We start from the raw sequence: 13,972 nt of genomic DNA, 5'->3' as shown, positions 1-13,972 counted from the left end.
TTCTAGTTATGGTTCATCATATAGACAATTTATGATGCTCATGTCCAGGGTATACCATGTGCATAGTTGTTCTGAATAGATTTTTAAATTTCATTTTGGTATTTATTTTTGTTTTTAAACATATATTTTGTATTTAAACATAGTATTTAAACATATTTTTTTCTTGTAAGAATTGTTACCTTGTGACTTATAATTACATCAGTGTTTCTAGGTCTTTTAATTGCTACTTAAATGTTTGCTACAACTAGTATAGTTGAGAGGCTGAGATGACTGGAACCAGGATGTACTCAGAAGAAGGGAGAGGCAGGAACATTGGTGAATAGATCATAGGTGAGCAGAGACACTGACTGTGAAAAAAAATATCAACTCGATGATGTTGACCTTGTTATTCCTGGAGAAGTAGAATGTATTTATAAAGAAATTGCTGGAAAAAATTCTTACCTTTAAACTGGTTAAATTTTGAAAATGTTATATTAATGAAAGTAAGTTTTTAAGTTATATGGCTTTTAAAAACATATATAATGGTTTCAGAATATTTTTATAGTACAGAATAGAGTTTATTCAGGTCATGGTGGGAGTTAAGAGGGTAGTAGAGGCAGAGCGAGAGAAGAGAGGAGTAGAGAAGTAGAGGCTGGTCGTGAGAACATGGAGAGAGTGAGAGAAGTGAATGGGGAGAAGAGGGGCAAGCTGGGGTGGGGGGAGCAAGAGAGCGAGCAAGAGCGCAGAATTTTTTCTGTGTCTTGGACAACTTTTCTAACATCTTTGTCACTTAGTCAAAAGTAAATTGAAATGAGCTGTGAATTTTTCTGAGGTCTCTAAGGAATAATCTTAGCTAATGTTCAATGTTCCCTAGGATCTGTGCTTAGAATTTCTCCCCGTTCGCTTAGAACTCTTCACAGATGTATCTTATTCGGGAGGGAATCTAGTCTCTTTATAGACTGAAGTGAACATCCTTTCTGGATCTTGGTTAGTTAAAGCTACGTGTGACTATGTAGAACTTCTAAGGTGGTGGCGTTGCGTAGTGAGCTGTAGATGATGCCACCATACCTGACAAAGTATGTCAGCGGAGGATGGCTTTTAAAGGGCTCACTATATCTCCGGTCCAGTTAGCTTCTCTGTCTCGAGCTTCAGGCTGCGGATGTGATCTCTCAGCTTATTCCTTCTGCCACCATGCTGTTTCCTTGCAACCAGTCCCAACCCTCTGGAAACATTAGCCAACACAAACACGTTTACCCTATGTTGCATTATGATGATGTTCTATCAGAGCAACAGAGAAAGAACTGAAACATTACTATTTTTAAATTATACTCTATGATCACAGAATTTTTTTTTAAATTTTATATCTCATAAATATTCCATTGAATGTATTAATCACATTTTCATTATCATCTGTTGATGGACATATAGAGACGGAACTTACTTGTTTACTATTGTGAAGTGAACAGTGTGGTATATGCACCTGGAGTTACATACATTGTAGGATGTGGCATTCTTGGATTACATGACCAAGAGTCAAAAGTGGTATAAGTAGCCATAAGATAATTCTGGTTTCAATGTTTTAGAAATTGTCTAGCTAATTCATGTAAAAGATGTGGTTTAGTCTCTCTCCAACTATATGTGTTTGTTGTTCCTCTTATTTTCTTCAGTCATAGGTTTTTTTTTATTAGATATTCTGTATTTACATTTCAAATGTTATCCCTTCACCCTGCCATCCCCCACCCTCATCCCCATGTCTCCATAAAAGTGTTTGCTCTCCCAATCACCCTCTCAACCTCAGTGCCTTGGCATTCACCTTGTTTTTCTGATAATGACTGGTTTCACTTCTATAAGTTGATATTTCAAAGTCATTTAAATTTGGCATAATTCACAAGTCTCTGATTTCTAGCATTATTGACTACTTTAATTTAGACTTAATTTTAGAAAAGTTCTTTCTATATCATCCTAGCTAGTGTGTAATTCACTATGACTACCAGACCGGCTTCTGACTTACACAGACCCACCTTCCTCTGCCTCCAGAGTCCTCGCTTTTACATTTTTGTAATAATTATTTGTAGCTCTTTTCAGAGAGTTGCCTATTTTCTTCCATTGGTCCATTTATTGGTTGGCAGTTTTGTTCCTTAGATGATTAATGTTTTCTGGTCTTCAAATATTATAGACATTTCCTCTTTGTCTAGGTGTAATAATTTCCCTCATTATATGGGCTGCCCACTTATGCTGTTAATGGTTTCTTTTCTCTAAGGATGCCTTTATTTCCTGTATTTTCCCTTACCAACCTCAGTGGCCATATCCGTTGCTATTGTGGTTCTATTCTTTCTTTTCTTTTTCACCTGCAACCATGTCACTGTTTCCTATTTTTTTCTGTTCAGCAACAGAACTGATTTGTGCATTAAATTATGTTCTCTGATCCTGTATCAATAGATATTTTGTGCACAAGAGAAATGGATCTAATTTTATTCTTTTGAGTGTATATATGCTGTGTTCTCAACTCCAATATCTGAGAAGATTCTGTTCTTTTTGTTCTCTCATGCATACTTTGTAAAAGCTTAGGTTTCTGTAGCTCAATAAATCTATCTCTGAGCCTTCTATTATTTTCCATTGGTTTATACATCTGTTGGTACCAGTATCGTGATACCGTGATATCTTTATCACTATGGTTATGGTTATGAAGTAACATTTCAATTCAGGTAATGTGATGTCTCTGAATTCCATTATGCTTGGAATTGCTTGCATACTCATAGCACACACACACACACACACACACACACACACACACACACACTGTGTGTGTGCATATCTGTGTGTGCATTTCCATAATTGTAAGGCTGATTTATTTTTTACTTCTGTGCATGATGTACAGGAATTTTTTTAAGATATCATTGAATATACATTTTGTTTTAGTAGTATCATGTTTCCTAGGTTAGTTTCTGAAGAATAGAGGTGGCTAGATCTCAAGAAAGAAAATTTTTAGAACGCATTGCTCCTGAATATATGTTATGGAAGTATTTGGACACATTCGGTAGCTTATGGACTTTAGGAAAGACTGTGGGGCCTTCGAGGATAGAGTCAAGTGCTATTTACTGGAGTGTGAGTTACTCGATATGAATCACAGATTCCTGTTCTAACACTGGATATGGAGAAGGTTGCTGTAGCCTATCTACATTGTTGCAATAAAGGGATGACCAGGTAGCTAACAGCTTTGAGAACAAGAAGATAGTTTAAGATGTGTACAAGGCAGGATCGTGCAGACTGATGCACAGCACTTACAAGCTTTTTCTTGTATCCTACTTGAAATATATTTTACAGGTTATTGAGTATCAAAGAATATACCCTGAGAAAGAGAAATGAGAAGCAATGGGCAGACTGAGAAGGACTGAAGTCCTATTAACTTTGCCAAGCATGAGAATATGTTCAGGAGAGATAGCTCTCAAAAGGAGCATAGTGGGATGTTAATTTTGCACACTGTGATTTTTTGAATGTTTTTCTGCCTGGAGACTGGTTGTATAAAAGAAGCAAAAGCTACCATCCAGGGAACATTTGCTATAAAGATAGTCATTGAACAGCAGCCATATGTGAAAATGTTTTACATAGGTCAACCATTGAAATCAAAGAGAATGGAGACTAAGCTGCACATGTTAAGCTGGTCCAAAGCAGGGCATGAAGTGTTCTGAGAGCAGGCAGCGTGGGAGCTCTGGTCTAAGCTACTTGAGCAGCAGGCATTTCATATGGGACAAGGTTTAATGGAGGAACAATGTGCAGTCTTCGGAGTCAGTGCCAATGTTCCTATAAAAGAATAACCCTGCATTTTAGAATACAAAATAATGATCAGAAGTTGAAGCTTATCATCCTTAACTGAATTTAAGAACACATCAAAATGATCATTCACCATGATCAAGTAGGCTTCTTCCCTGGGATGCAGGGATGGTTTAATATACGAAAATCAATCAATGTAATCCACCATATAAACAAATTCAATGAAAAAAAAACACATGGTCATCTCACTAAAAGCTTAGAAAGCATTTGACAAAATCCAATGCCATTCATGTTAAAAATCTTGGAAAGAACAGGAAACCAAGGCCCATACTTAAACATAATAAGAGCAAACCAATAGTCAACATCAAACTTAATGGTGGGAAACTAGAAGCAATCCCACTAAAATCAAAGACTCCACAAGGCTGCCCTCTCTCCCCATACCTATTCAACATAGTACTGCAAGTCCTGGCCAGAGCAATTAGACAGCAAAAGAAAATCAAAGGGATACAAATTGGAAAGGAAGAAGTAAAAACGTCACTGTTTGCAGATGACATGATAGTGTACTTAAGCGACCCCACAAATCTTAACAGAGAACTTCTACAGCTAATAAACAAGTTCAGCAAAGTGGCTGGCTTTAAAATTAACTCAAACAAATCAGTAGAGTTTCTCTACTCAAAGGACAAACATGTGGAGAAAGAAATTAGAAAAAAGATACCCTTCACAACAGTCACAAAAAATATGAACTACCTTGAAGTGATTCTAACTAAGCAAATGAAGGATCTGTATGACAAGAACTTCAAATCTCTAAAGAGGGAAATCAAGAAAGATCTCAGAAAATGGCAAGATTTCCCATGCTCATGGATTGGGAGGATCAACATTGTAAAAATGGCCATCTTACCAAAAGCAAGCTACAAATTCAATGCAATCCTCATCAAAATTCCAACCCAATTCTTCATAGAGTTGGAAAGAGCACTGTGCAATTTCTTCTGGAATAACAAAATACCTAGAATAGCGAAATCCTCAACAACAAAAAACATTTGCGGGAATCACTATCCCTGACCTCAAGCTATATTACAAGGCAATTGTGCTGAAAACTGCATGGTACTGGTACAGAGATAGGCACGTGGATCAATGGAATAGAATAGAAGATCCAGAAATGAGCCCTCACATATATGGTCACCTGATTTTTTACAAAGGTGCTATAAATATTCCATGGAAAAAGGACTGCCTAATCAACAAATGGTGTTGGTCCAACTGGCACTCAACATGCAGAAGAACGAAAATAGACCCGTTCTTATCTCCTTGTACAAAGCTCAAGTGTAAGTGGATCAAAGATCTCCACATTAAACCCAGTACACTGAAATTATTAGAAAAAAAAGTAGGGAAAATCCTTCGAACACATAGGCACAGGAGAAAATTTCCTGAACAGAACACCAATGGTTCAAGCTCTAAGGTCAAATATCAACAAATGGGACTTAATGAGATTGCAAAATTTCTGTAAGGTTAAGGACACTGTCAGGAAACAAAATGGTAGCCAACAGAGTGGGAAAAGATCATTACTAACCCCATATCAGATAGAGGCCTAATATTCCAAAGTATACAAAAAACGCAAGAAGTTAGACACAGAGAATCAAACAACCCTATTAAAAAAGGGGTACAGAGCTAAACAAAAAAGTTTTCAATTGAGGAATATCAAATGGCTGAGAAGCATCTAAGGAAGTGCTCGACATCATTTTCATCAGGGAAATGAAAATCTAAACAACCCTGAGATTCCACCTCACTCCAGTCAGAATGGCTAAGATCAAATATTCAGATGACAACAGATGCTGGCGAGGATGTGGAGAAAGAGGAAAACTTCTCCATTGTTGGTGGAGTTGTAAACTGGTACAACCACTCTGAAAATCAGTCTGGTGGTTCCTCAGAAAATATGACATAGTACTACCTGAATACTCAGTTATTTCACTTCTGGGCATACACCCCAGAGATGCTCCAACATACAACAAAGACACATGCACCACAATGTTCATAGCAGCCCTATTTATAATAGCCAGAAGCTGGAAAGAAACCAGATGTCCTTCAGTAGATGTGTGGTTACAAAAATGTCGGTATATTTACACAATGGAGTTCTACTCAGCTATCAGAAACAATGACTTTATGAAATTCTTAAGAAAATGGATGCATCTAGCGAATATCATCCTGAGTGTGGTAATCCAGTCACAGGAGAACAGACATAATATGCAGTCACTGATAGTGGGATGCTAACCCCAGAGGCTTGCACTCCCCCAGAAACAATTCACAGACTGTATGAAGTCCAAGAAATAAAAAAAACAAAACAAAACAAAAAAATATTTACAATACAAGAAAACTTTAACTATTTCCATGTTACATTTTGTTTTACATGTACTTTATGCTCATTGTAACAAGTTTTCAAAGCATACTATAAAACCTTTTAAAAAATCAAGTACTGACTAAAAAATACATTCATATAGTTTTATGTAAAAATTATGTTAAAATCTGAAAAAAAGTACTGAAAAAATGTATAATTTTAACCAAAAAAGTTTAAAATCTGAACATTTATCTTTGTTTTGTAAAATAAAGTTGTTTTAAAAAATTTAACAATAGGTAAAATTTAAAATTTAATATAGTACAAAAATTTAGACAAAGGATTTATCCTAGAATAAATAGGAAGACCCCTTCTGGAATTCCTTGCAGAGAACAATCATGTTGAAGATTTGAAATTGTTTTATTTTTCATGTTTCCTATTATATATCCTATTTTATAGTTCAGAGTCTTTGTTTACTGAGCTCTCTTTCTGTAAAACCTTTGCTCTGCAGTATAGATTATATGATCCTACGCTATCCAGTTTTTCTTACCCAAGAAGTGTAACATCAACACTGCATTTTTTTGGTGAGCAAAATTATTCCTTTTTTATCGGTGCTGATTTGCATGAGATAGTTTCAGTTGTTGGGGAGGAGAAGGCAAACATTTCTTTTTTTCTTGCAGATTCATAAACACTCTTCGGCATCTCTTATTAAAACCTGAGGTGTCTGCCGGGATCCATGGTCAAGTTTAGCTTGATGACTTCATCATGTCTGTAGTATTTATATAGCAGGAGGGAAATGGCTGTCCATGAGTACATGTGTTATACTGAAAGTGTGTAGTGAGTACATCACTCCAAACAAATGAAACAACTATTTTACCAAACTAACGAAGAAGCCCGAGGTTAGAACACATCAAAGAGTCATGTCAGGTGATGCATTAGGTTTGTTTTCACAAAAAAGCATCAGACATTTTGCCCTTTTGGTGCTGAATCAAAAAATAATATAGCATCTGCGTTATATACAAAATATACAATATATAAAAGACATCCTGCCTTTGTGCTTTCTTTATAACTTAGTTATCTCTGTGTAGTGAGTTTATCTTGTGAAAATAAAAACTTCACATTGCCATGGAGCTTACAGCTACAGGAAAGCTGAGCTGTACGCAGCTATCAATACGAGAAAAAGAAAACAATGGCAGTTATTGAGGAACTATTTGTTAAAATAAAATGATAGTTTGATGAAAGCTTGCTGCTTTTGAATAAAACAGCTTCACATTCTAAACTATAAGATCATTCAATATTTCCTAAATAAGTCTTGGAAGTATTAGTTAAAATGAGAATAATTCACGGAGTTTGAATGATTATTTAATTATTATTTTAAATCCCATCTGTTCTTTACAAAGATAATAACTATAATCAGTATTACATTCCATAAACAAATTAACAACTATTCTATAATTTTATGGTATTATTACATATGGAACTTTATTTGCTCAACATTTCCTTAATGATGTTATTTTTTTCTATGATGTCTGAGATCATTTTTTAACAGAAAAAAATTATTTTTCAAATTCAAAGATAGTCCAAATATTATTTAAGTACTTATAAGGTACATAGCTATAAATTGAAAGCATATACAGACAAAAGCAACAAGAAAAATATGAAGAAGAGAGAATACTCTGTTTTGATTTTACATCTAATTATATATATATGTTTATATGCATGTGTATATGCATATGATGTGTATGTATATAAACACATATATGTATATATGTATACATATGTGATTTGTATATATGTGTGTGTGATACATACATATGCTTTAATTTGAGAATTTGTCTATTTTCACCTATATTTCGCAAAACATCTTCCTTTTGCCTACAGAATCTCTGCCAACACACATGCTTTGTGCTTTCAGTTTACTGGCTTGTCTTCCAAAGATTATATTGAATAGGGTGTCATCAAAATCTTACCTGTCAACTGTAAAGTACACAGTTTTCATTCAGGTTTCCACCTATTTCTTTTACAACTTTATTTTAAAAAGAGATAGATACCTGTACAGATTTTTAAAAGCATTTTGGCATAAAACTATATGAACGTATTTTTGTCAGTACTTTATATTTTTAAAGGTTTGATAGTATGCATTGAAATCTTACTAGTTATCATAAGCATAAAGTACATGTAAAGCAAAACATAACAAGGAAATAATCAAAGTTTTATTGATTGTATAGATTAGACATAATGATTTTTAAATAGCAAAAATTGCCACAAGGCTGTCTCCTTAGCTCTTGAGTTATTAATGATTTAAGGTCTAGGTGTACCACACTCTGAGTGGGTGCTATACACTTGTTTATTTTTTATTTATTTATTTTTTAACTACAGATTGAGGCTTCCACTTCTTAGCCTTTCTTTTTTTGAGCTTCATATGATCTGTGAGTTGTTTTTGGGTGTTCAAAGCTTTCTGGGTTTAGTATCCAATTATCAGTGACTTCATAGTATGTCTGTTTCTTTGTAATTGTGTTATCTCACTCAGGATGATATTCTCTAGATACATCCATTTTCCAACTATTTTGATTTAATCTAGAAAGGTACTGCACATTATATCAAACATGTGTGATGCACATCAACAAGCAAAATCTAATTACTAATATTTTTAGTATGAAGACATGCTTACCATGTATAAAAAATCAGCTTTTCTCCAATTAAGCTATTAGCTATTCTCTTAAATAACCCTGCCTGGTTTAACACTGTGAGGGGTGGGTTAGGCATCACTTTCATTTCTGAACATTACTCTTTCAGGTGAACACATGTTGTGCTTCAGAAAAATATTATGAAAATCATCGCTGATTTTTATGTTTCATGCTTCCTATAAATGGTCTTATTTTTAACCCCCCTGTACGTTCTGAGTGATCAAAGAGACCTCATATACATTTTCATTTAATATGACCACAATATGTCTATTATATTGTATTCTTAGAAATTTTCCTACCCTTCATAATGCCGAGGCTCTGCTAACACACTTGCTTTATGCTCTCAATTTACTTGGTTGTCTTAGAAAGTTTACATTGAATAAGATATAATTAGATATGCACCTGGCAACTCTCGAGTTCACAATGGGTTTTCAATCATATTTCCATTCACTTGGATTAAATCTAAAGAGTTACCATACATTAAGTCAAGTTTATTTCATAGATTGAAAAGATATGTAAAAATATTTCAATTTTAGTTTGCTAACATCCTGCATTATTTAATTCTAATGTTATATTATTAGGTATAGTTTATTTTATGGTATATAAGACACATTAGGATGATGTTCCATTGTTTTGCCCAAGTGTTTTTAATGAAACAACTGCTGGCACACCCCTGCCTTTGATCATTTTTTTAGTAGTGAATGGTGAATTAATCTGTTATTGGACACATGCTGTATGAGGATATATTATATATGATACAATTTCAAAGTAAAATGAATACTCTTTAATTATTCGTCTATCCAGTTTGATTTTCAGTATGCATTGCCTTTTTAAAAAGACACTACAGTGTTGTAAGTACATTGATTCTGCCTATCTTCACTTGCCTAGTGAATCATCAATGATAAGTAACGTAATGAAATATATTTTACTTGGGGCAAGTTTCTCTTTTTTCACAGTGTTATTAAATAATTTTAGAAAGAGATCTTTAAGGTGTGTTCAGAATACAATAGCTATTATATAAAGCAAGTTTACCTGCCTCACCGGGGGACACTCCCTATATGTGCCCAATAATCCCAAGCATTATTGGTAATGCTAAGTAATGCTTCCTGGCAAGAACCTGATATGGATGCCTCCTCAGAGGCTCTGCCACTGATACAGAGGAGGATGCTTGCAGCTAACCATCAGACTGAAAACGTGAACCCCAATGAAGGAGCTAGAGAGAGAACTGCAGCATCTGACAAGGTCTGCAACCCCATGGGATGAACAAAATGATCAACTATCCAAACCCATTATAGCTCCCAGAGACTAAAGTACCAATCAATGAGTTGAAATGGAAAGATCCATGGCCCAAGGTGCATATGCAGTAGAGGATAGCATTTCTGGCATCATTGGAAGGAGAGGCCATTGGTTCATCAAAGGCTCCTTTTCCCAGTGTAGGGGAACACCAAGGTGGGAGAAGGAGTTTGGGAGAGGGAGCACCTTCATGGAGGCAATAGGAGGGGGAGGGGGGGGATGGACTTGTGGGAAAAGATAGCATCTGAAATGTAAAAGCAGAAAATTTCCAATAAAAAAATAAAAAATAAAGTAAAATTAAAAGTAAGATTCAGGAAAAAAAAAGTAAAGCAAATTTACTCTTGCAGATGATGTCATTATCAGTAGGGTGACTCTTAGAATAATAATTTAACTGTGACAATATCATCCTTGTGAATATCTTCAAGCTATATAAATGTGCTAAGAACTGTTATATAGCTAAAGTCCTTTATGCATACACAATACACACATATAATTTGAAAAAAAAATGATTTTCTGCTATAATCTTCCTACATATATAAATACATATATACAATTATATATTTATATATGTGTGTATTTGTTTATGCCTATGTGTATGTTTATATGTGTTTATGTATATATACATAAAATAAAAAAATTGTATACATATGTGTATATATACATATATATGCATACATGCACAGATATATGTAAATATTTAGAACAATAGCTATTTTTGCTTTGGAATTTCCATCCAAGATTGCAATATAGTTGTTATAGAACGTGTTGTCTTTAATGATTATTATTAAAATAAAAAGAACCCGATTATTTATGTGCATCTTTAGTAGGAGCTCAATTGCTATCAGTAAAATGCTTATCAAATGGATTGTACCAATATCAATTGTTCCACATGCTAAATTAAAACTGATGAATTTTCTGTGGTATTTTGTTACATCATATTTTAATTGTCTGAAAATCATACTGCAGCAGAACTCACTTTCAATTTTGTCAATAAATAGTTTAGAAATCAAGGGATGGGGCCACCCACACATCTCAAAAATTTTAACCCAGAAATGTTCCTGTCCAAAGGAAAGACAGTGATAATAAATGGAACAGAGACTAAAAGAAAAGTCATCAAGAGACTGCCCCACATAGGGATCCATCTATCTGCAGACACCAAACCCCCATATATTGCTAATGCCAAGAAAACTTGCTGATATTAGCCTAGTATAGCTTTCTAATGAGAGGCTCTGCCAGATCCTGACCAATATAGATGTGGGATGCTTGCATCCAACCATCATACTGAGTGGAGGAGCCAATGGAAGAGCTCAGAGAAGGACTGAAGGAGTTGAAGGGGCTATCAATTAACTGGACTACCCAGGGACTGAACCACCCACCAAAGCAAATTTTTTGGAGGAAGCCATGGCTCCAGATACATATGTAGCAGAAGATGACCATATGTGACATCATTGGGAGTAGAGGTCCTTGGTCCTGTGAATGCTGAATACCACACCATTGGGGTATAGTGGAGGGGTAAGGCAGGAGTGTGTGAGTGTGTGTAGGAGCACCCTCATAGAGGCAAAGGGAAAAGAGGAGAGGAGTGATGGGATTGGGGTCTTTGTAGAAGGTAACCAGGAAGGGAGACATCATTTGAAATGTAAGTAAATAAAATGATTATGAAAAAGTTACTCTTTAAAAAATAACTTTAAATGAATATATAAATTGTTAATATGATAAAGAATATATAGAATGATTTTAAAAACTATGCTTTTATCTAGAGCATATTCTAAAATGATGTCACAGTATGTGTGCATAATTTCCTAATCATCATTAATAAATTTTGTTTATGAATAAGCCTAAGAACCCTTTAAGTTCATCATTAACTATTTCTTAAGATTTTTTCCCCATGATAATCATCATATGCAAGTTACATTTTATGTAAATTCATGAAGATGTTATTCTTTTATTTCAGTAATTCACCACTTCTGATTAAACATTTGTTTTTAAAATGTATGTACTTTTCCAACACAGAATGGTATTCTTGGCTTTGCACTCCTAATTCTGCTTGAGTCTCCTAGATGATGGTACTATTATTTTGTGCCCCAATTTCTCTCACTGTTAGTAATAACAATAATTAAAATGTATTATTTGGAAAATCAATAATTGAAGAATTTCCTTGAAAATACACTTATACAATATTTAATTGATAATCACAGGCTAGTTAGAATTGTTTGACATTTCCTTCAATAGACAAATAATAGATGCATATATTTGGTTTTTAGCAGAAACATATTAACTTTGAATTTGGAAATACTTTTTCAGTACTGCAATGTTATTAAAATTCTAAGAATTTCTTGTAAAGAAACTATTATTCTATCTCTTTTTATAGGTTGTTGAGTAAGACATTTTAAATCATTATTCCCACAATTTTTGATTTATTCACAATATTACAAGTCAATCATCCATATCTTTCTAATGGAGCTCATCACTTCTGTAGATATTATTCCAATGGAGAGTCTAAGACTGTGGGTCTTATTCTGACAGAGCATTTACTTCTAAAGACAAGAATTATTTTCAGGTGCCAGACTTAAAGAAATGTCCAGTGAAATAAGCTGTAATCATTTTGCATAAATATGCAAACATTATTATTTAGGAATTAATTATACTATCCACCTTGGCTCTCTGGGAGCACGAGACGGGCACATGCTCATAACCTTAGCACATCTTCATAGTCAGGTCAGAATTTCATTCAGTTACCACACACCACTGATATCACTCTTCCAGTGAGAGCTGCTGTGCCTCTGTTCGATACTGAATATGTGCTTTATTTCCTTCCCTGAAAGGATCCTGTCTTCCCTCTGTATGTTAATACTAAATCTCTATGGTGACTAACAATTAAATGTTATCTTTCAAAATACAGGTCCAAAATGGTACCCTTCTCGAATTGGCCTACAACTAGAAAATGGTAAGACCAATTTCAACCAATCTCATTGAGAATTTGCCCTTAGAAATCAATAACTCTCAGTCGATGAATGGATACAAAAATTGGGGTATATTCACACAATGGAGTACTACTCAGCCATCAGAAACAATGACCTAACCAAATTCTTAAGAAAATGGTTGCATCTAGAGAATATCATCCTGAGTGAGATAACCCAGTCACAAAAAACAGACATAATATGCAGTCACTGATAGTGGGATGCTAACCCAAGAGGCTCGTACTGCCCCAGAATCAACTCACAGACTGTGTGAAGCTCAAGAAAAAAACAAAACAAAACAAACAAACAAAAAAAACCATTATGCTTAATCCTTAGACACCAAGAAAACGTTGACTAACTCCGGGTTACATCCTGTTTTACATGTAATTTTTGCTCATTGTAACTAGTAAGACCTTAATGCAGAGTATCAAACCTTAAGAAACAGAAAAAAAAAAAAAAAGCCAAGCACTGACACAATTGTATTTCTATATATTTATGAAAAATGTTTAAAATTTTTTCTTTTATCTCTGTTTTTTTAAAATAAAGTTTAAAAAAAAGAAAGGGAAAATTTTAGTAACTGCATAGTCTCTGGAAATCTAACTTCTGGTGTTAACTATCAACTTCTATGTGTCAGGTTCTTTCACAAAACAACATATCTTTGTCTTTCCCAAAGCCAATACCTTGTAATTTTCAAAGACTTATACATTTGATAATATAAAATAATTTATTTTATATTAGAAATTCTCTACCTTAATTTACCCTGCTTCTTCTGGAAGTGTTTCAATGTCTAGTTTTAAATTTGGATGACTTACACTATTTATTCAATGTCTAAATTTAAACTTGAATGACTAATACCATTTAAGTATCTAACTTATCAGTGAGTGGTTATCAAATATTCTGAGATCAATACCTTTATGATTTTATAACTTTGTATTTTCTCTACCTCATTTCAGTATGGTTTC

General features: G+C 34.1%; 1 protein-coding gene across 1 annotated transcript in view; it reads left to right on the top strand.

The window, feature by feature from the left end:
* Nucleotides 1-13,972, top strand: part of TECRL (trans-2,3-enoyl-CoA reductase like) — a gene marked incomplete at both ends in the record, with an annotated part of 82,530 nt that overhangs the window by 33,048 nt on the left and 35,510 nt on the right. Inside the window, one exon of the mRNA XM_080909479.1 lies at nt 12,953-12,997. Within this exon, the coding sequence (XP_080765605.1) occupies nt 12,953-12,997 (45 nt within the window). The remainder of the gene's footprint in view (nt 1-12,952; nt 12,998-13,972) is intronic.

Source organism: Micromys minutus (assembly GCF_963924665.1).
Source record: "Micromys minutus genome assembly, chromosome: 1".
NCBI classification, from domain to species: domain Eukaryota; kingdom Metazoa; phylum Chordata; class Mammalia; order Rodentia; family Muridae; genus Micromys; species Micromys minutus.
The sequence above is the reverse complement of the archived record's forward strand: the minus strand, read 5'-3'. Positions and strand labels throughout refer to the sequence as shown.